The sequence below is a fragment of the Triturus cristatus genome, chromosome 7 (genome assembly GCF_964204655.1).
Source record: "Triturus cristatus chromosome 7, aTriCri1.1, whole genome shotgun sequence".
In the NCBI taxonomy this organism is placed as follows: Eukaryota; Metazoa; Chordata; class Amphibia; order Caudata; family Salamandridae; genus Triturus; species Triturus cristatus.
In genome coordinates, this window is record NC_140590.1 from 1,047,051,028 (window position 1) to 1,047,074,406 (window position 23,379).

Here is a 23,379-nt window from a genome sequence, read left to right on the forward strand (position 1 = left end):
TGTCTTCCTCCGTCAGTAGCTACATGGTCGGTAGGTTTCTTGTCCAGCATTTACAGCTCTTTGGCCATCCATCACTGCCAGGCAGGTCACCACAGTCACCCTCCTTTCCAATCCAACACAGTTGGGGCAATCGCATCAAAATTAAGTGAGGCAGTGCCAGACATTGGCAGACCCACATGCAGGAGATTCACTGCAATCCTGACTTCATGCTCACCTTGTCCAAAGCCACAGTAGGGCAGTTTGAAATGAAAACAGAAACAATAGAGGACTTGAAAAAATTGAGTGCTATCACAAGAAGCACTGTGATAGTTGAGTATATGGCATATTTTTCTGCTGCACAAGAATTTTGTTAGCTACTTTGTTGAGTGTGTGTCATTGGCTCTTTTTGTAATGTGTTGCAGTTGCATTTATAAGGTACTTCAATCCACTGAGGAGGCACCAAGGTGTGTTTTAAGAGAGGTAGCATGCTACTTCGTGGAAGTCTGGGTGCTAATTGGTTTAGTTGAATAGTGTTTCAATGTCATGCATGAGAACCACAGTTGTATTTTTATCTTTTTTATTGTTGCTGTGCCTTGGCATGTACTGATGCAAAAACAACAGTTGATGGACAGAATGCAGAACAATGTCATACATTCACCCCAGTGCAGAGATCTGGGCCTAAATCCATCGTTTTTTGCTCACCATTCCATTCCAGTTCGAACCCAGCCGTCCTAGGATGCTTGTTTCCAGTCCAGGAAGGACCTGCCTTGGCAGTTTGGGCTGGAATGTTCCCATGAGGCACAGGGTCAAGACTGATTTGCATATGGCTTGGTTCAAATTGGAATGGCATGGTGAGCAAAAAAACGATGGATTTAGGCCCAGATCTCTGTACTGGGGTGAATGTATGACCTTGTTCTGCTTTCTGTCCATCAACTGTTGTTTTTGCATTTGTCACCCAGAGTGGGACGGGTATGCTCAGACGTGAGTCCCGTGCTCTCCATGCCACTGGAATCAAGCTATCCTGGCTGAAGAGGGGTGAAACCCCGAAACCGGTCCTAGGATGCTTGTTTCCAGTCCAGGGAGGACCTGGCTTGGCAGCTCGGGCTGGACTGTTCCCATGAAGCACAGGGTCAAGACTGATTTGCATATGGCTTGGTTCAAACTGGAATGGCATGGTGAGCAAAAAAACGATGGATTTAGGCCCAGGTCTCTGTACTGGGGTGAAAGTCTGACATTGTTCTGCATTCTTTCCATCAACTGTTGTTTTTGCATTTGGCATGTACTGAAGCAAAAGGAGAGAAAGGACAGTGAGGCCCTCATTACGACGGGCCACGTTATTTCTGATGGGAACTACAATTGAAGCAACGTTCAGCATTACAAATATGGGTTATGCATTACCTCCAAGGACCTGGAGTTGTCCCCCATGAAACGTTGTGGCATGAGGAATTACTGACCAATTGGATGTGGAGTTTTTAATTTTTTTAAATTCCCCTGGTCGCTCTAATTTCTAAGTCGCTGTTTCTATAGATGGCTCTGTAGGTAATGAAGTTAAGTCTTAAAGGCAGAGCATCGGGCAATTGTAAGTCAATAGAGCACTGGAAGACAGGAGAGATATGGTCATGTAGATGGATTCTTTGCAGTCTTCCGAGCAGGCAGAACAAGGTCCCAGACTAGAGTCTTTGCATCATCAAAAGGAGAAATAGTGAGTGAGATGCCAGACAGGTGCTTGTGAGGTAAATGTGAAATGCAGAAAACTTCATAATAGAGTTTCCATGGTGTATAAAACATTTTTTGTGACTTGTGTCATTTAGGAAAATAGGCAAAGGCTACAATTAATAGTCTCGAAGGTTTCTCACTTGTATTAATATGGGTGGTACTGCACTAAATTCCTAATTTCAAATGTTTGTAGGCCAGTACTTCTTTCAATTGCTTCATGTTGGAAAAGAATCCCTGTTTTGGGCCAGTTCAGTTTAAGGTAAATACTGAGCATTCATTGGTCATTGACTTGAAGTCAGTGGTCTAGTCCTGAGGCTTCCAGGTCCCTCTGTCGTTTCTACTTTAAGATGACCTGCATGGGGTCAGTGCACTTGTAGCATGTTAAGTTGAGGGAATTGATGAATTTAGGTAGCGGTCCTAGGTAGGCATTAAAGAGCAATGATGTGATGAGTGAGTTTTAAGGAAAATTAATGTTGGCATTGGGTGATATGAATTGAGCAGAAAGATTATGCAGGGTTTATTGGAAAGGTAGGAGGAAAGGCAGTCACAAATACTTGCAATGATGCTACTATGAAGGAGTGGTGGTGAACTGTGTCAAAAGAAGCAGTTAAACCCAGCAGTGGAAATTCAGCAACTCTGCTCCTGTCCATGGTTGTCTTCACATAGTTTGAAATGTAAATCAGAATTCAGTTGGTGCCTCTCCAGTGGTGGCCATCCCTGGCATTGTGGTTGTTGCCCCAGCATCATACTGGCAGCGATCAACATATTTTGTGACATCTTGGCCAGCCACTGCATTATTGCACAGTAGTGGCATTGTTTCAAATATTTTAAGCATCCTTGACATTGTGCTGGACATCACTGAGATGTAATGGGCAATTCAGGGAGAATCTGTTCATGCAAGGGGTTTGTACGTTTGAGTACCTAAAGGACATGGCAGGCTGTTTTTATAAAGCATGCTAGTATTTTGAGACCAGGATTGTGTCTTTCTTTTCAGAAAAAGTCATTTTTCATTGGGCAATTGAGTTGTATGTCCCAAATGGAAAGCATTTATTTGCTAGAAAAAAAGGAATTGGCCCAAAATTATATGCTTATGTTTGAGGACAAATTGTGTTTACATAACGCATTGAAAGTTGATATTTGAGTGATAAAGCTAGCTGTCTCAGATCAGAAAGACCTATTGCTGCTTTAAATTCCTTTTTTTCTAGAAGGCATTTGCTACTATGGGTGTTATTTCATCAGACATGTGGAGAAATTTCATTTGGATGAAAAGATTTGACACTAATGTTGGTCACCTCTCCTGATGATTGGTGGTGGCCACTAGTGTGAGTAGGATGGTCATTATAATTGTCAACTCAGATGTGGTTACTATTGTAACAGCTATAAAATGTGATGGTACCTCTGGATTATTTTCAGTACTCATAAGTAGCTTTCATTACAGAAAGTTTGGAGACTCCGGAAGAAGCAACATTTTTTGAAATGCACAGGAAGACTCAGCATTCAAATCTCAGGGAAATAAGAGTTTATGGGAGTAAACCCCTGGAAGATGCAGTTTTCAAACCACCGGAGTATAATTGGCTTACGAAATCACCAACTAATTAGTTTTATAAGCCCTCAAGAAGTAGTGACAGGAAATTCACTGGAAGACTTGGCATCCAAACCACACCCAGATTTATTTGTCTATGGAGTTGTAGCAATGCACAAATAGAAAAACACTCCTTCCAAAACCACTACACAAAATGTCTAATTACCTCCCAAGTGGTGTAGGTGTAAATGATCTGATCAGGAACACAGCTTCTAAAAATCATCACAGAATTAAGTCTACGAAGTTTCCATTGAAGCAGCATGGGTGCAATCCATTGAAAGATGTAGTTTCCATAAAAAACCATGGAACTGATGATTTAGTTTTCTATGGGCCATCAAGAAGTGGCGACTGGAAACCCAGTGGAAGACTTGACTTCCAAACCATCCGGTTTCCGGTTTTGAGTTTATGGAGTACACATAGGTCACAGAAAGAAACACCTTCCAAAATCACCAGAAAAATGTCTAATGAACCCCCAAGTAGAGCAGGGGCCAACGAGCCAGGTTCCAAAGTTCATGACAGAATTTGGAGTCTGTGAAGCACCCATAGAAGCAGCATGGGCGCAATTCACTGGAATATGTAGGTTCCATAAATACCCAGGGAATAAAGAGTCTATAGAGCCCACCTAGTAGAAACATAGGTGAAAAACCTCCCAAAAAAATGCAGCTTCCAATACCACCAATTTACGAAGAGGTGGCAGGCCCTACGCTGATTTCAACACAATCATTGTTGTAGAAAGGAGTATAGTGTTCTTCCCAGGTACGGGAACTAATGTACTTCCTTCAGTTTAGCAACCAAAAAGTAGAACTCCTAATACCCCTGTCTTCTAAAGATCATGATTTCTTAAGGTTGGTTTTTTTAAGCCGTTTATTGCGCAGTAGTTCTTCATAGCATATAAGCGGACTTTTAAGCCCTTAGGTTTTCTAAGAATCAGAATGCTTGAGTCTGCGTTATGAAGTGATGTATTCTGTAGCCCATATTGCTCCTAACCCCTCCTTAACTAGAAAGCTAGACTGTGCATTGGCAGACGGAGGGGGTTAAAGTCTACTGTAGAGAATTTCAAACTGGTCCCAGGTTTTTTTTATATTTCTGAGATTCTCAGATGTTCTTAGTTCTATCAGAGGCTCTTCAATGAAAAAAGATGAAGCACAAAAATCTCGTAATCAGTTGTGTCTATACCATTTAGGAAAAAGGTTCTCTGTAGCAGCTCTCGGTGTTGGCATGATGGCCAGTTCTGATTTTGAAGTTGTGGCGTTGCTTTAATTTGAGCCATTTTCATTACTCTAGCTGTAACTACACCTAATAATGGCAGTGTTACGATTTTTACATCAAGCCTGCCAGACTGCTCAGCTGTCTGTTTGCAAACGACCTATTGTGGGCTTACATGGGCTTATAGTCAGCCTATTGCTTACCATTGGTTAGCTCTACTGTCACTCTTACTTACTTGCTTCTTTTTCAATGGCTTTCCATGTTACAGCTTTTTGATATTGTGCATGTCTCTCCCTTGGAGCATAACATCATTACTGTCTCTCTGACTAGCCGGCCTTTCATACCACAGGTTGACACTTGTTATGGCTTTTATTATTTATTTATTGTGTTGACTTTTGTTATGACTGCCAATATTTTTTTATTGTTCTCAGCATTTGCCATATCAAATACATACACAACTGATGATTACCCTTTACACCGCTCTACTACACGCTATGCCACTTTACTCCACTGCCTGACACTTTACTCCACTCTACAGCATTTTTTTCCAATTTGAAATGCTTGACTCCACTCTACAACACTTTACTCCACTCTACTCTTCTCCACTCTCCCAACGCTTTACTCCACTCTGCTTCCCTCTACTTCACTCTGACACTTTACTCCACTCTAATGCACTTTACTCCACTGTGCTACACTCTATAACACTTTACTTCACTCAATGATACTTTACTCCACAACACTTTACTCCACTCTACTCCACACTATAAAATGTTACTCCACTCTACAACACTTAATCCCACATTACAACACCTTACTCCACTATACAACACTTTACTCCTATCTACAACACTTTACTCCACTCTACTCTGCTCCACTTTACGACACTTTACTTCGCTCTGCTCCACTCTATGACTACCCTGCTCCACTGACACTTTACTACACTCTATTAACTTTACTCCACTATACTCCACTCTACAACACTTTACTCCACTCTACTCTACTTGACAACACACAACACTTTACTCCACTTTACATCACCTTACTCAACTCTTCATCACCTTACTCAACTCTTCATCACCTTACTCAACTCTTCATCACCTTACTCAACTCTTCTCCACTCCACAACACTTTACTCCACTCTAAGGCACTTTACTCTACTCTGCTTCGTTGTGTGACACTTAACTCCACTCTGCTCCACGTTATAACACTTTACTTCACTCTCTTGAACTTCATTCCATTCTATCCCACTCTACAACACTTTACTCCACTCTACAGCACTTTACACCACTCTACAAAACTTTAGTTCACTCTACTGTACATTGCTCTACTCTATGACACTTTACTCCACACTGCTCCACTCCATGACACTTTACTCTACTCCACTGCACTCTGTGACACTTTACTCCACTCTATTATACTTTACCCCACTATACAACGCTTTTTTGCTCCACTCTACGACACTTTGCTCCACTCTACGACACTTTGCTCCACTCTACGACACTTTGCTCCACTCTACGACACTTTGCTCCACTCTACGACACTTTGCTCCACTCTACGACACTTTGCTCCACTCTACGACACTTTGCTCCACTCTACCACACTTTGCTCCACTCTACGACACTTTGCTCCACTCTACGACACTTTGCTCCACTCTACGACACTTTGCTCCACTCTACCACACTTTGCTCCACTCTACCACACTTTGCTCCACTGCTCCATTCTACGCCACTTAAATTCACTCTGCTCCACTCTGCTCCACTTTACAACACTGTACTCTAGTCTACTCCTCTACCCAACACTTTACTCCACTCTGCTCCATCTGCTCCACTCTGACATTTTACTCTACTCTGCAACACTTTACTCACTCTACAACAATTCATTCCACATTGCTCCGCTCCACTCCACTCTATTCCAAAGCACTCCACTGTACTCCATGACACTCCACAACACTCCTATCCCCTATATGCCACTCCAGAACACTCCAGTCTATGCTCCTCAATTCTACATCACTCCACTCTATTCCACAACACTCTACAAAATGCCAGACACTCCTCTCCCTCTCTAACCTCCACAAACCTCCACTCTCCTCCCCTCCAGTCTCCTCCACTCTACACCACTCTACTCCACACCACTCTCCAATATTCCACTACACTCCATTCTACTCAATGGCACACCACTCTAACTCCTCCCTATGCTACTCCACAATACTCCCTACCATTCTACTCTACACTACTCCACATCACTCTATGCCACTTCATGCAACTTCACATTAGGCCTCTCCATTTTACCACACTTAACTCCACTGTGAAGTACGCTGGTGTACAAAATAGCTAAAACACATTGGCAGAGCCAATAGCTCTCGCATAGTTGAGACCTAAGGCCTTTGCCAATGTTTGTTATGATTGCTCTTCAACCACCCTTGGGAATGTCAACAAACTGTGTTAACTTGGAAAACTTTAGGAACAGTTATTACATTAAGCCGTTCAAATGTTTTAAATTATAATTACATATAATTGCAATATCTGAATATATCTTCGAAGTAGTTTACTATTAATATAAAACTTTCCCTTTCTGTTACAAATAAAATGCCCCAAGCTGTGGGCATAATGTTGCTTCAGTTCACTGCCTATTTAAACAAAGGTAAAGCAGTAGAAAGACACTGTCTTTCTGGTACAAGCATTAAAATGTAACCATAGGCATTGATGCCTCTAAATTACTTGCCAAAAACAATAACCTCAGTTTATTTGTATTGCATTCTATTGCACCATCATTCTTTAATTACACATAAGGATAAAATGGCAACAGTGAACTATTCTGGGTTTCAAAACTGACCCAAATTGCTTTTAGCAATCTTATAAAACCACTAACAATATTTAGACACAAAATATCAAAATTCTGTAGCTTCATGTCAAAGATTTATTTCAATAAATAGAGAAAAGGTTAATTTGAATGAAAAGTACTTGGATAAACATAGTGCTATGCAGCTTTTACTTTGAAATGTCTGTCTTTTCTGCTGATAATGTGTGCTTCTGGTGAGCAAAGTGTGTTTAAATGCAGTGTGTTTAAGACTGCAGTACCGCCTCCTGTCTACAGGGGCAGAGCTGAGCAAAAATCTAAACACACTTTATGAAACACAGGTCCCCACAAGGCAATTTTTAAAAAAGTTGTAAAAATTGACACAGATGTTCCTGAAGTCATTTTTTACCATTTAGAAGACATTGCCTTGTGGGGACCTGGGCTCAGGTCCCCACAGTGCAACCATGTCCCCACAGCGTGAGTGTGTTATCACACCCAAGTCCCCACAAGGATAGTTATACTCACTCACTCACAGCTTCGGATGCACAGATATCCTGCATTTCCACATCCATAAACCTTTCTCAAGCTCTGAAACAGTTACCTTTGTCTTTACATTTATGAGACTTGAGGCACAGCTCGACTAACTCTCCTTAGCACAGTGTGCTTCGAGAAAGCAGCAGACTCTCTAACCAGCTACACAACATCGAAGGTGCTCCTTCTAAGCTCTTTGTTCTGGAAGGACATAGTGCAAGACACATTGGGAAGACTTTTGTGGTAACCAGTGTCTCTCAAGTTCCACGACATTTGTGGCTGTTCTTGTCCTACTCACATCTGAGTAATAGTACATGTGGGATGAATGGTACAACTGCAGATGGAGAGCAGTTTTCTCAGTTAAAGCTGAATTGAGTTCTGTTGATGGTGACCAGCACATGCATACGTGTTCACACAAAAGGTGTTACTCAGGTCAGCTCTAAGGCAGTTTCCTGTTGGTTTAGTGAGTCTGTAAAATAAAGAAACATTGCAGAGGACTTGGAGCAAATTTGTCAGCAAGTCGGTGTCAAAGATTTATTGATGAGTTTTGCAATGCATAACCTTTTCATTTTTTGTGTCAGAGCAAAGCTGCTGCCAAGGCCGGCTCATCCAAATACCAGTGGTGGATCATGCAGTCACTTGGCCTTTCCGATGAGGAGATAGAGAAGTTTGCTGAGGCCGAGCACTGGCTCGGCTATTTTCCACCTCTGGCAATCCAGGACCTGAAGGGCATGGGACTTAAGGTACTGCTGGTGCATGCCCCTGGCTCCTACAAATTCATATTGAAGTTGCCAGAGCTTCTAATATTTGCATCCTGATGAAATACATAAACATGATGGCAGTTCGGAGGCTGTTACCCATGAACAACAATTGTTTTATGTGGCCGTGGCCAGCACACTGATCTCTTTGTTAGTTACTACGTTGTGTCCAGTATGTGTTTGCAGCCTCTGAGTCCATTAGACTAAACAATTATTAAATTCGATGTAGCTCCAAGACGATCACAGGGTCACTCATCTGTGCTGTAGCTCAGTGCTGTTTTCTTGTACAACAGGCCCTTAAATCTATATCCGATGAGCCATTATTTTATTTTAACTGAATTTCACCTTCCTGAATATTGAAAGAACTTGTTCTTAGTTGTCTCTTCTCCATATTTAAATCCCCTCTCCCTTACTGTTTTTTTCTCTTGTCCACCGACGTTTGCTGAGAATCCCAGAACGCTCTTCTCTCTGTTCTACTCTCATGAGCAGCTCTTCTCAGTTCTGCACATAGCATCGCCACCTGTCTCCATTTTTTTTGTCCTCTCTCGCCTCTATTTCCTTTGTTATGTAAGCCCCCCCCCGCCCCTCTCGCATCCCTGGCCGTCTCTCGGCACAAGTTCATAATTGACATAACAGTGGACCAAAATGGAGGATTGATAAGGTGTCCTTTTACTGGCCACTTTCGTCCTTGATGACTCTGTGCTTAATCAAAAACACTGTTCCAAAAACCAAGTAGACTAGATTGCATTTCTGACCTTCCGCATGCCCCCAGTTGCTTTAAGCCTTCTGCTCCAGTAAAGTCCGTTCTGTCAATCCAAATATCAACTCTAATTCTTTAATTAATTCTCCTTTTTGCACAAATGGTTACTCTATGCATCTCCCTGCCGTTTCCCCTTTTGCCTTGGCTAGACAGCTCTCCTCTTTAACATTTGATTCTTTGCTCTTGCCAAGTGTTAGCCCTCAGCTTCCATGCTGTGCTGTTTCTCTGTGAATTGGAGGCCAAACCTCCAATTCACCATAGTTTCTAATTTCTGGCCAAACATCCATTCGCTCTTTCTACTTGTTTCTTCTCCGCTTAATCATCAATCTACGTGGACACTCATTACTTGGAAAGCCTCACAAATTTTAACCCACCATTAATGTTGCTGCTTCTCAGTTATCACTGCTCAGGGCAAATAAAGTTAGTGATTGGGTTTGCTAACTAAGTAATATAACATTTTCTGATGTTTTGCTGTCCTGATGTTAAGGTGGACTGGCGACGATCTTTCATCACAACTGATGTGAACCCATATTACGACTCTTTTGTACGGTGGCAGTTCCTGACCCTCAAAGCGAGGAACAGAATAAAGTTTGGGAAACGGTGAGTATTGTTAATAATCCTAGATGTGAATTGTACACCATGTTCTAGAAAGTCTTAGCCATAGTATCCCTTTTGCTATTTGTTCCTGACAGGGCAGAGATGTTCATATGAGGAGTGGTAAGCTGGGGCTTTATTACCACATTACATCAGTATGGCACCTGTAGGCCAGAGCAGCATGAACTGAGGAACCGAGGTTTGATCTAAGAACTATAGTGTCCCTGAACACATTGGCATATATACTACTTAGTTCTGCGTCTTGCTCGAAAATATACGGATTACTTGTGTTTCTGCATTTAAGCCTATGCAAAGAAGAAAAACTTAATAAGGAACTGGTAAAAATCCTGCTTTCATTCTGAAACAGAAAATTGCAGCCAAACACGCCCAAAAATGTTAAATGAAGCAGAACTGTATGAATAGGCCCCTTGCATGGATACCCCCTGCTTCAGAAAAGGACCTTTAGTACCCACTGTCTTCCGTTTCTCTGTTATAGACATGCAGCAGACTCTTATTACGTCACATGTTCTCTTTCCTCCTAATCTAATGCTACAGATCTCTTTTACTGGTGTTTTGCTGCTATAGGTATATTTTCCTGTCTTACTTTTAAGTAGCAGCTGTACTTTTATTTGGCTCAAAGTCGCTTAATCATTAACAAATCTGATTTGGGGCATAATCTGAATTTGTTAGATTTTTTTGCTTCTATTGATTTTTATCATACAAGCTTTTTCTGTTAGATCTAATTGCTTTGTATGCCTTTGCGACATTTTGAGTTTTGTTTTTAATTTTGCTCTAATATTAAAAATATATAGCACCTTTACTGAAAAGTGTTTGGATACATTTCCCCACCTTCCATAAGGAAGCACTTCGTGATGTTACTCCTGGGATACTTCTGATGTCTTATCTTGTCATTTTTAACTGCACACATGCAGACGTTTGCCATGCTTTTAAAGTATGTCTCTATATTAAAGCTTCCAAGCCCTGCATATGTTGCATTACCCCTTCTTTTTGCAAATTCATTCATTCTGAGCCCATTATTTTCTCATTTATTTATTTTCTTTTTTTTTCCTTCAGCTATACAATTTACTCCCCAAGAGATGGTCAACCTTGCATGGATCATGATCGACAAACGGGAGAGGTAAAAAAGTCATGGGGTATGTCTTGGGGCCCTGAGGCTTGATGACGGTTTCTAGTTTACTGAAGTGAATATTAACATGTAGTATTTTGGATCTAATAAAATGTACTCCATACCTTGCTCAGTTCAATAGCCACATTTTGTTTGAAGGTGCTATCATGTACATTCAAGTAGTTCAACTCATGACCAGCATTGGAAAATGCCAGAAACTTGCAATTTGATTATCCCTATTTATTTTACATCAACTAATTTTTTTTCTAAATAAAGCTTAATATTCATTCAGAGACCAAAGAGTGCACAGTGAGAGGTATTATTATTGGAGAGCAACAGGCAGTGTTGTTGAAAACTCACCTGTATACTGTGAACAGATCTCAGACGACATCTGATTTCAGTTGCTGTAATAGTAGATGTCAATATAAAATAAATGCTAGCCTAGAATGCTCAGAAGGTTTATGTGAGAGCACAATGGGGACAATTGTGTAGGCGTGTATACTTTAATATTTCACAGTTGCCTATTAAATATGATTTCATCCTCCTCCTCAGAACAGTTAAACCCCTTGGCCGATGACCAAATTGTGTGCCAAGTTTATTTAAATTATGTGGCACAATCTATGTTGGTATTCTTTTTATCCATTCACGTATATATACACGTCCTCGCTGCTTTGAAAACTAGCCCGCACTGCGGTCCAAAATGGCGTCTCGTAATGGGTGGCTTCCTTATGCTCTTAACTCCAGCAGCTTGGTTTGAGTGGAGGAGCTAAAGCTCAAAGTCAAGCAGGTGCGGCGTCACCACGGCTTTGAACACCCAACTTGCAGTCCAAAATGGTGGCCCATGATGGCACCGCTTCCACATTTCTTAATCTCCTGCCGCTTGTTATGGGAAATCAGGAAGTGCAGACAAATTATTTAACCAAAATTGGGCAATATTATCGTAAAAATGTTCCCTGCACAGAACTTTTTTGATTGTTTGGCGCATATAGCAAATATGAAACGGATGTACTGTGTGTGTGCATAAATAAATATCTATCTCTCTGGGCATGCAACCTTGCAAATGCTGGGTGTTGTATAAAAATATGTGCTTGGCATCGTGTAAAAAATAAATAAATACATTGTGTGTGTGTGTGTGTATATATGTATATATGTGTGTGTGTGTGTGTGTATATATATATATATATATATATATATATATATATATATATATATATATATATATATATATATATATAATATTCACTTAAAAAACCATAGGTTTCACACATGGTATAGTTAGGTGGACATTTCACTCGTAAAAAAACCAATGAAATTCCACCGTTATAGTTAGTTCAGCTAACTATAACTCGCGCGCCCGCAATCCAGTGCTCATGACGTCACATATTACATCACTCATGACATGGTCAGTGGTATCACTCATGACATCATCCTTGTGATAGAGTGGCGGCCGCGCGAGTTATAGTTATCTGAACTAACTATAACGGTGGAATTTCATTGGTTTTTTTACGAGTGAAATGTCCACCTAACTATAACATGTGTGAAACCTATGGTTTTTTAAGTGAATTTGCAAGGTTTTTTAAATGCTAATTCCTAACTATAACGTGTGTGAAACCTATGGTTTTTTTTATGTGAATTTGTACGTTTTTTAAAAATGATAAGTTATGTATGTATTTTTAAAAAAAATGTTTTTCACTGTGTGCACACACCGTGTGCGCACCCCGCGCTGCGTGCACCGTGTGCGCACCCCGCAATTTTTTTCAAAAAAATAAAATGTTTTTTCAGCCTTCGGGGTCCTTTAGGGACCCCCTGACAAAGGCTAGGGGGTCAGGAACTCTCTACCCTGCCCCCTTTTCACGTTCGCCACCTCTCTTTTTCACTCTCGCACCCAAAACAAACAAAATGGCAGCCGACACTTCCTGATTTCGACCGATTCGAACGTTGACTGACATGTAACCACCAATCAGAATTACACTCGCGCACGTTAGGGTGCGCGCACGGTGCGCGGCTATAGATATATGTGCTTTAACTGCAATTTTCTCAGGAACTACTGAACAGATTGACACCATATATGCAAAAGGCACTTCCCTGACCTGAGGACTACCTCTCTGCCAAATTTCAAGTAATTCTGTTCAGCCGTTCAGGCTGTAGCTGTGTCTAAAGGTCCTATGGAAAAATGCATGGGGAAAACGCGTTTTGGGACCCCCCTTTTTTCTCAGCCCCCGCTTGACGAATCCCCCCGAGACTTTCAGGGTAGGAGCGGAGCGTAGCGCCCCATTAGTTTTGAAAATTTTGCGAGGATTCGTCGACCGGCGCCAAAGTTATTCCAAATAGAATGTTGCGGATTTCCTATGGAAACAGGGTCCTAACTATAACTACCTACTGGCGACCGCCAGTAGGTAATCTCTAATCTCTAATCTTTTTTGCTGATGTTGAATCTGGAGCTCGATCCACTCTTTGCCAGGAACCTAATTAAGGCAATGCTACTTTAGCAAAATCCATGACGATGCTGGAAGGGATTCGGAGCTGGGTGACCCCCGCCTCGATCGTGCCAGAGGACAGGCTTCGTTGCAGGTACTTAAGAAACAAAGCACTGAGCATGATTAATTTAACACGGGACAGTTTGAAAATTATACCCACTATTTACGATGCCAAAATGATGAGCAACTTTTAATATGAAGGCAGATGAAGTTTACATGATTCCCTGCAAGAAAATACGTAATGAGATGCATCATGGGACTAGTAGTGCGAATATAACTGTCACGTGATCTTCAAGTGAAAAAGCGCGCACTAATGCACTTTGCACATAAAGACTCCATCCTGTGACCAAGGCGAAAGGTCGCCGAAACGCGTAAGGAATAAGGAGATGAAATCCTGTTGCGTTGCTGTACCTGCAAATAAAGCTTTACCTCTGGTATTGGGCCTCTCTTGCCTCCGTGATAAAAGTCATTTGATGGGTCTCTCCGGGACCATTGTTGTGAGGCCGCCCTGATGGGTCTGGGGCTCCTGTGCCTGGAGGTCTTTTTTGCTGATATATATATCAAAGCACAATTTTTTCCGTTCCGGAGACCCGACCCTACAGGGCGGCCTCATTAACAGGCACGGAACAGCCCATCATAATAACAAAAAAAGCACATTGAGGCCCATTGTTGGGGACGTAGCTTTATTCAGCGTCCAACAGCACAGCATGCTTCCTTTCCCTAACGTTTCGGCATAAAGCTACGTCCCCAACGTTTCGGAATAAAGCTACGTCCCCAACAATGGGCCTCAATGTGCTTTTTTTTTTAATATATAAATATATAAATATATATATATATATATATATCTATCCTACTGGCGGTCGCCAGTAGGTAGTTATAGTTAGGACCCTGTTTCCATAGGAATACCGCAACATTCTATTTTGAATAACTTTGGCGCCGGTCGTCGAATCCTCGCGAAATTTTCAAAATAGGTGGGGCGCTACGCTCCGCTCCTTCCCTGAAAGTCTCGGGGGGGATTCGTCAAGCGAGGGCTGAGATAAAAGGGGGGTCCCAAAACGCGTTTTTCCCATGCATTTTTCCATAGGACCTTTAGACACAGCTACAGCCCGAACGGCTGAACAGAATTCCTTGAAATTTGGCAGAGAGGTAGTCTACAGGTCAAGGAAGTGCCTTTTGTAGGTTTGGTGTGAATCTGTTCAGTAGATTCTGAGAAAATAGCCTTTAAATCAATATATATATCTGAGCCAGCTTACGGTGCGCTTACCGTGCGCTTACCGTACGCGTACGGTGACGTGCGCGAGCGCGATTCTGATTGGCTGTTAGATCTTAGTAAACATTCGAATCGGTCAAAACCAGGAAGCGGCGGCCGCCATTTTCTCTCTCGCACTCTGAGGGGTGGAGGATTAACAAAGGGAAAAAACATGTAAAGGGGCTGTTTAGACAGCTCCTAATCACATTGCCTTGATGACGGTGTCCCCAATGAACCCCCAAGGCCAAAAAATCAATTTTAATTTTTTTAGAAAAATCGCCGATTACGCTTACCGTACGCGTACGATAAAAATTACCCCCCCCAAAAAAAAAAGCAACCACACTCTCCCCACCCCGTGTGCAAATGGTGCCAGCAGGGCACCATTTATGCATGGCATATTTCTAACTGAAAGATATCCTTTCATAACGAAGCGCATAATATGTCCTCCATGTGCGCACGGTGCGCGAAGCGCATCGTGCGTACATGGCCCATCCAGCGTAACGTGGATACGCGGTGCGCGTAGCGCACCGCGTGCCCGTGCGTGCACGGCACTAACTGCGTAAAGTGGGCGCGCGGTGCGCGAAGCGCACCGTGCGCGCACGGAACGAACTGCGTTAAGTGGGCGCGCACGCCACGAATGGCGTAAAGTAACTTAGCATTTAAAAAAACGTACAAATTCACTGAAAAAACCATAGGTTTCACACACGTTATAGTTAGGAAATAGCATTTAAAAAACCTTGCAAATTCACTGAAAAAACCATAGGTTTCACACATGTTATAGTTAGCTGGACATTTTACTGATAAAAAACGAATTAAATTCCCCCGTTATAGTTAGTGCAGGCAACTATAACTCACGCGAGTGCAATCCTCTGCTGATGACATGTGTCTTTATGAAAAAAAAATATTTGTAATATATGTATAGCTAAAATTTAATGGAAGAAGACATGGGCAAATAAGTGTCTAAATACAGTATTAGCATCAGCAGAGGATTGCGGTCACGTGAGTTATAGTTGCCTGCACTAACTATAACGGGGGAATTTCATTGGTTTTTTATCAGTAAAATGTCCAGCTAACTATAACGTGTGAAACCTATGGTTTTTTAATATATATATATATATATATATATATATCCAAAACCAAATTCTTTAGCTTCCTAAAGACGGTAACGCACTCCAAGCCAGAAGATTTTAAATGCTTTATTCCACCATTCTTGACAGACCGGTTTCGGTCATGACGACCTTTCTCAACGTCAAAAGTCCATTTACAATCAATCTTTTTAAATACATGGATGTTGATGGATATAGAAAGAGGATTTTCATGTTTCAATACATAAACATAAAAGAAGGGCCTTTGTGCTTATATTGCAGCATGGTGGCCATTTTAGAGTTACTATTTACAAATCATTGTAACATTTAACTGAAATAAATTCATTAGTGTTTTGACTACAAAGGAAGGGCATTTAACAATCACGACTTTATACAATGTTAATATCCACTCTAATTATTGTTGATATGATGCCAACATTTTTTGTATACATAAAAATTATTTAAGTTATTCCGCCCTGAATGGGCTAAGACTCATAGTCTTACTTTTGTTCTTTAACTGTCAAATCACATAATGAAATATAATACAACTAACAACATCATGTATTATGTTTCTAAAGGTGGAAGGGGGCAGCATATGAGACAATAAATTGTTTCTAACATATAATGAAAAATCAATTGAATAAAACGTGTCACATCTTCTCATTAAGTTCATTAAAGTTAATAGATAATGCTGTAAACATTGATTTGAAAAGGACAATAAAGACAGTGAAGGTTGGGGGACGGACTGGAAGGAAACTCACAGAACTATTACATTGTATCCTGAAAAAACTGCCCAAAAGTTGTATTCTTTATTATACATTAACCTATGTGTACCCATAGTTCTTCCTCACTATTTAGGCCGAAGGGTGCCAAAGTTCTCAATTCTAGAATGTACCTTGATTCTAGTTGGCGTAATGTTTTAACCCTATCACCTCCTCTTTGCTTTAGTGGAATTTGGTCTAGGCAGAAGTAACTTAATTTCCGACTATCACTTTGATGGTGCGAAGCAAAATGTCGTGCGACTGGATAGTTTTTGTCAAAATTGGTAATTGCACGCATGTGCTCCAACACCCTCTTTTTAGCAGGGTGTACCGTGCTCCCAATGTATAGCAAGTTGCAAGGACAACTCAGACAGTATATTACAAAAAAAAAAAAAAAAAAAATATATATATATATATATATAATTTTTTTTGCACCAATGGTCTGCAAAGACAAGAGGGAGGGTTGAGCCAGAGGAAGCTTATGGTGATATTGTGATTTCCAACATACCCTTTTCTTAATGGTTCCTGATAGTAGATTTGGTATTGTTCTTAACCTATTGTTGCAAAAAAAAAAGGGGGGGTACACTACAAATTGGCCCCATGGTATATTGTCGTTGAGACCTTCAGTGTGAGTTTTAAGCATAAACATTCAAGGTTGTTCTTTCACAAACAGTTTGGACTCGCAGTTTATTGAATCAGGCAGGTGTTTCGGGACCCCCTCGGTGGGGTCCTGTGCTGTCTGTCTTCTCAATAAAATGAGTTAACATTTTCGCTGTCGCACACCCACATTTTAGATTGCGGCGATTTTCGCAGAGCCTTGTCTTTACCTTGTGGGTCATCGTTCCCACATAGTGCAAACTGCAAGGGCAGATTATAAGGTATACTACCCTCTGAGTTAAAAATTGTGAATTTTGAGTTCCCATGTGGTGGTGGATTTGAAGGAAACCACTTTTGTGGCTTTTGTTAAGTGGCAGACACTGCATCTGCCACGTGGTATGAGCCATGACGGGGATATTGTACCCTGTGATCTGTCTGCAGTTCCTTTTTGTGGTAGTTTTTGCACTAACATATCCCTTCGACTTTGCTCCTGCTTGTGAGAGAGCATTGGTTTAGGAAATTGTAAGATGTCACTATTTAGGAAGTGCCAATGTCTATTGATGATCTTGGTCACTTGATTAGAAACTGTTTAAAGTAGCAACACATATAGGTCTCTCCTCTTTTGCTTTTTGAGAAGGGATGTCAAGTAGGCCTTTCCAGTTATTGTTTTGTGCTTGTTTTATAGCTTGTGCTACTATCCTTGATGGATACTTCCTGGCCTCAAGATTTGTTGCCATTGTTTCTGCTTGCACTTTGTAGTCCTGTAGTAGATAGGATCTGTTCCTCCTCAATCCAAGGAACTGGCCAAATGGGAGGTTTTCTTTAAGGTGGTAGGTTTAGAAACTGTCATACAGGAGTAGGCAGTTCTTGGCTGTTGGTTTTTCATGTGTTGTAGGTCTGAGTGTGCCCCGGTCAGGTATAATATTGAAGTCAAGAAAGGCTAATAGGGGGGGAGGAGCCAAGATGGCGACCGGGACGGCAGCGTAGGCTCCCGGCTCCGTGACCCTCCGCATCCCGCACAGATATCCTGCATGAGATCCTTAGCCTGCGCTATGTGCCCGTGTTGATGAATGAGAGCGGCAACCGATCGTGTGACTCCGAAGTTTCTGGCGGCGGTATCGCCGGAGAAATATCCATTTGAAGCTTGCGGCCTGTGCAACCCTGGAACCGGGACCTCGAGTGGATAACATGGCCGGGCGGCAGTTTAACAACAGCGGCCTTTGGTGACTGGGTGGAGTCGGACTAACCGGAGCGGTGCGATTATCGGCCTACATTTCGCCGTGGTCGTTCCTACCAATGAGCGTAGCGGAACGGGTGCACGCCCGAGGTGGCTAATCCAAGATTCCCCGGTGATTGCCTCAGCCTTCGCCGGTGAGCTGCCCGGCCGCCGCCCGTAACTCGCCCTGATTCTTGCGGACTGCTCCCGGATTCTCGCGGGCGCAGATCCGTGGTGGGGATGACTGTTGCCCGTGATCACACATTGGATATATTTTTTGCCTGCCCCCGAAACCCTGATTCCAGTGACATGGAACCTGAGGCGCTTGTCCCTGAGTCCTGGTCCCAATCTGGGTTGGACCTACCCGGCGGCCATCTTGACAGGACGAAGTCTACCATCCTGTACACTGGGTCGCAGCACGATTGGAAGTGTGCGACTATGAGGAGCGTGGTGGAGCGAGCGCCGAGAGCTGTGCTGGGGTATGGTGATCTTCTCGAGGCTCTCGGCGCCCTTCACTACACCTTGGTTCACGGCGCCTGGGTATTGGGGAGTAAGCTTGATGGGGTGGCATCAGCGTCGGAACAGTCGCTGCCTGCCTGTCCCCAGGTACACGGGGACTTCCTACACTGCACACAGGAGGACAGTGTCGTGGCCGCCCCTGTGGATAGCGACCAGCTGGAAACTCCGGACAGTATACTAACGTGTGATCGGTTGGCTGTGGGTCTGGTCTATTCCGGAGGTCTTGGATCTGAGTGGGGGGTGGTGGCCTTGTCCCGTGCGCGGCCTCCGGCGACCCAGGCAATATTCAAGCAACGGTCGCCTGCCCTGGCTGATTTCGCCTTGTTGGACCTTGTGTGCAGTGCAGATCCTGGAGCAGCACTGGGAAAGATGGCTCTCCATACTGCCGACTGTGTTGGGATTCAGAGACTTCCACCCTACCTGTGTGTGTCGCTTCATGTTCTTTTTTGGACGCTCCTCTTCTTTGTAACATTGGACATGGCACTGGGTCGCTGGGTATGCATGGGTAGATTCGCAAAGAGTGGCCAAGGATAAGGCTGATCCTTCAGAGGTGGTCATCTAATAAGCGGGCGGGCTCTGGGGTTGCGTGCTCTCACGGCATAACTGTCAGTGTAATAGGCGCATAATGCTCCCCATTCTTCTTTGACATGGTCGATTCGGTGTTGCTTATTGTTTGCTTTGGGGGAAAACATATTGTGCGGGAGGGAGACGCCGGGGGCATGTTTTGAAGGCCCTCCTCCAGTTTATTAATATTCTCTCTACCCCCCCGTCTGGTGGGGTTTCTTTTCTTACTCCTCTTTCTCTGTTTCTTCTATATTTCGGGTCTGGTTCCGGGGCGACAGGCACACTGCTGGGGGGGGGGGGGGCCGTACTCATCTGCAGAGGTGCAGGGTGGGGGGTTGGGGGAGGGGATCCTTTAGTCTTTAACCCCTTTTTTTCCATGGCCTCCTTTTTCTTCTCTTATTCTTCTTTGTCCTTCTTTTCTGGGATCAGCATGGTAGAACTCCTTCGGTGTTAATCGCTGCGTTTTCATGTGTGCCACAATTTCCGTGGTGTCTTCTGGGTTTTAGGGCAGGGGACTGCAGGCGCAAATGGCCGTGATATTCCTCCACATCCTGAACTTCCTGTTTCAGCGCCATTGACTAGATAAATTGCTGTTTATCGTTGACGTTTACTATTCTGCCTGCCATTTTTTGCTGCTGGGAAACTGTTTGGCACCTGATCCTTCCATCCTCTTTTATTATAAAACGAAAACCTTTTGTATCCTGGTCTCCTACTTGGGCTGGTCAGTGGCGAGAGTATACTAGCATGGAGATTCTGCTCCCCGAGGTGCTGCCTGTGATAAATATTGATTTTTGTTACTCTGACTGCTTAGCGGCCGGCCCCGGGGGTTGTAGGCCCATACTTGGTATTTGTTGAAATCTCAATAAAGGTTTTTCAAAAAAAAAAAAAAAAAGAGGATAATAGTATGGGAAAACTTCGAGAGATTGTTCTGTGTGTTCAGCCGGTGTAGAAAGTTTTTTGATACAGCTTTGTTGCCCTCACACATGACCAAGACCTTGTCAATATATCTTTTCCACAATTTTATGTTATTGCGATAGGGATTCTGAGGGCATAAGATCTTGTGTACCTCAAATTGGTGAACCTAGAGATCAGCACTGTTTGGCGTGAAGGTGCTGCCTGTGCTGGTTCTGTGTTTCTGTAGATACAATGTCCCTGCAAACACTAAAAAGTTGTGAGTTGGGGCCTATTTGCAACTTTCCATCACTCCATTTATAGGTGTTTGATAGTCCCAATCTACCTCAGAGAACATCTCGATTGTGTTCCGAGACTCATTGTGAGGGAGACTTGTGTAAATACTCTCCATGTCGAGGCCCATTAATAAGTGGATTTCTGGGTCAAATGAGGTGTCTCTTAGGAGGCATAGAACGTCCTTGGTATCTTTGAGGTATGAGTTTGTGTTTTGAACTGATGCCCTCAGGAAAGCATCAGCAAATCTGGATAATGGTTCTAAAATGGAACCTATCCCGACACTCTAGATTGCCCAGGTGGATTTTCCAGATTTGTATGGTTCTTTAGGATTGTGTAGAAATAGCGGGTGACCGGGGTTTTATTAGTGAGGTACACTCTCTAATTTTCTGATATCCAGTCATGTACTAGGGCTTGTTCAGTCATATTCTCTATTTGTGTTCTCAGAAACCCAGTTAGGGTTGTGGGTAGAACTATGTAATTTCTCTCATCGTTGAGGAGCCTCATGCATTTTTCTGGTATGCATCTGTTGACTGTATGACAATAACTTCCCCCTTTGTCGGCTGTCTCAATCTCTACATTATTGTTATTAGCCAGTTCTTTTATGGCTGCCTTTTCTTCCCTGGTTTTATTTTGAAAGGTCTTGAGCATGTCTGCCTTCTTGAAAGCCAGTACCTCAACTGAGACTGCCGTGGCGGCAGGGTTGAAAGTGGATTTCACTCCCAAACCACTATTTCCCTGAGTGTCATTGGTCAGAGATTTACCTTCAAAAAAGGCCCTTAGTTTTATTTTTCTGTTGAATGCATTAATTTCACAATTGAGTCTAGATTTGTCCAAGGTGGCTTTAGGTACAAAACCTAGGCATTTCTCCAGTATTTGCATCTTTGTGGTGGAGAGGCTTTGTTCCGTTAGGTTGACAACTAGACTGGTCGGTTGTTTGGGCCTGCTTGGTTGTTCAAGCTCAGTTGTATCTCCTTTGTCATGCTCCTGGTCAGTCACCCTGAACTTTTCCTGTTCGGGGGCCCAGTGTACTTGAGTTCTCCTCTTAATTTTGCCTCCTATGTGTCCTTGGCCCACCCCTAAAAAAGGCCTACATTGTTTGTAGGGGTAGTTGGGTTAAGTGTTGTTTTGCGGCTCCCATTGGTTGAAATGAGGTGGGTGCATCTGGGTGGTGGTGGTGTCTAGAATAAAGAATAATTTACCTACGAGGCAGGTATTTTTAATGTCTTCTTTCACACAAAAATACCCCTTTTCCTATTTTTTCATCAAATTTTTACATCATATAATATACATACAAGTGCTCCCACGTAATTTGTAGGTCACAGCGTGCTCCGTTCTGCAGCAGAATGGGATGGATCCGATGATGAAGCATGCCACCAAGGGGCAACTCAGGTGGATGTGGGTTATATAAAGTAACATTTTGTTTTCTTCACCTTGTGGAAGGTTAGTTCTGAGAAACTGATTGGCTCTTTAGTTTTCTTTTGGTACTTATCAGTAGGAGGAAGAGCATTTCTGTCTATCTGTCTCCTCTTTATTTTTGATAGTAATATAGGCCATTGTGCCATCACGAATGTGTGTGGTATATTTTACAAAGCTACGGAGGGTTATCCAAAGGGCCTGGCAGAAGTTGTCTTTTCAATGACAAAGTATACCTGTCAACTTTGTGAGATAAACTTGCAGGCCACGTGAAGCCTTTACAAGGTTGATGCCATTAAGGTGAATAGAATACATACTCATTTCTGTATGGTGTTCAAGAAATACATACCGGTTGAACCAATTAAATTCTGTTGAGACATTTTGTTTGTTAGTTGGGAGATTTCCAGTAAACAGGCTAACATCCACCAAATGTGGACGACTTGACAAATGTGCTGTGTCCAGCATGTGACCAAAGGCTATGCTTATTATTATGTTATTGGTGAATCCACTAACCCTTTAGGAAGGTGCCAAAATGATTGGATGATGTCATCAAGTTGGTTAATTCAAATTTCATCAGTGATGTAATTTAACATGTCTTGAGCAACGTAATATGTGAGATCATAAGTGCATGGCATGCATGTAAGTAACATTTAACTCAGTAAACTATAATTTCAGTTTTTTTCTTTTTTTAAAGTTATTTTTGTGTTATTTCACACCTAACTATAACTACACTTTAACCCTTGTATTCTCTAGTAAAATTCTAGTGTTTTTTTGGAGAAACTTTTTTTATGTAAACAGAATCTTCTTTCTATACCTACTATGTCATTTTAACCTTTTGGGTTTTTCAGTGAATTAGAGTTTTTTTTATGTCAGTTAAGATCTTCGTTTTATACCTAGCTATGACGTCATTTCACCTTTTTATTTTTTTCAGTAAATTTCTATTTTTTTTAAAACCTATTCAGCCAACTCCTCCGCTGAGCACAGCTTTTGGTCTGTGCACATCAGGAAGTTGGCAACAGGGCCTTTTCCTGAAACCAGGCCCACTGCTCATCCCAGGGAGTTTTGAGAGTTCACAACATGGTCAGTTGTGTGCCCTCCACAATATGTTGCACCAGTCACATTTTGTTCAGGTCTGTGGCAGAGCAGGCATTAAGAAGATTGGCATACTAACTGGGATTGTCCCCCTCTGACAAGAGCGTGAAGTCTCCTAAAAAGATGTAAGTGGATGTCTGGAGGGCAAAGAAAGTGGTGAAAGGATGGTC

At 42.4% G+C, this 23,379-nt stretch overlaps 1 protein-coding gene across 3 annotated transcripts in view; it reads left to right on the forward strand.

Annotated features, from left to right (window-relative positions):
- LARS1 (leucyl-tRNA synthetase 1) overlaps positions 1-23,379 on the forward strand; it is a 497,298-nt gene that overhangs the window by 69,069 nt on the left and 404,850 nt on the right. For all 3 annotated transcript variants that reach the window (XM_085618114.1, XM_085618113.1, XM_085618116.1), the window contains 3 exons: positions 8,392-8,553; positions 9,816-9,928; positions 10,997-11,060. In XM_085618114.1, the coding sequence (XP_085474240.1) occupies positions 8,392-8,553; positions 9,816-9,928; positions 10,997-11,060 (339 nt within the window). The remainder of the gene's footprint in view (positions 1-8,391; positions 8,554-9,815; positions 9,929-10,996; positions 11,061-23,379) is intronic.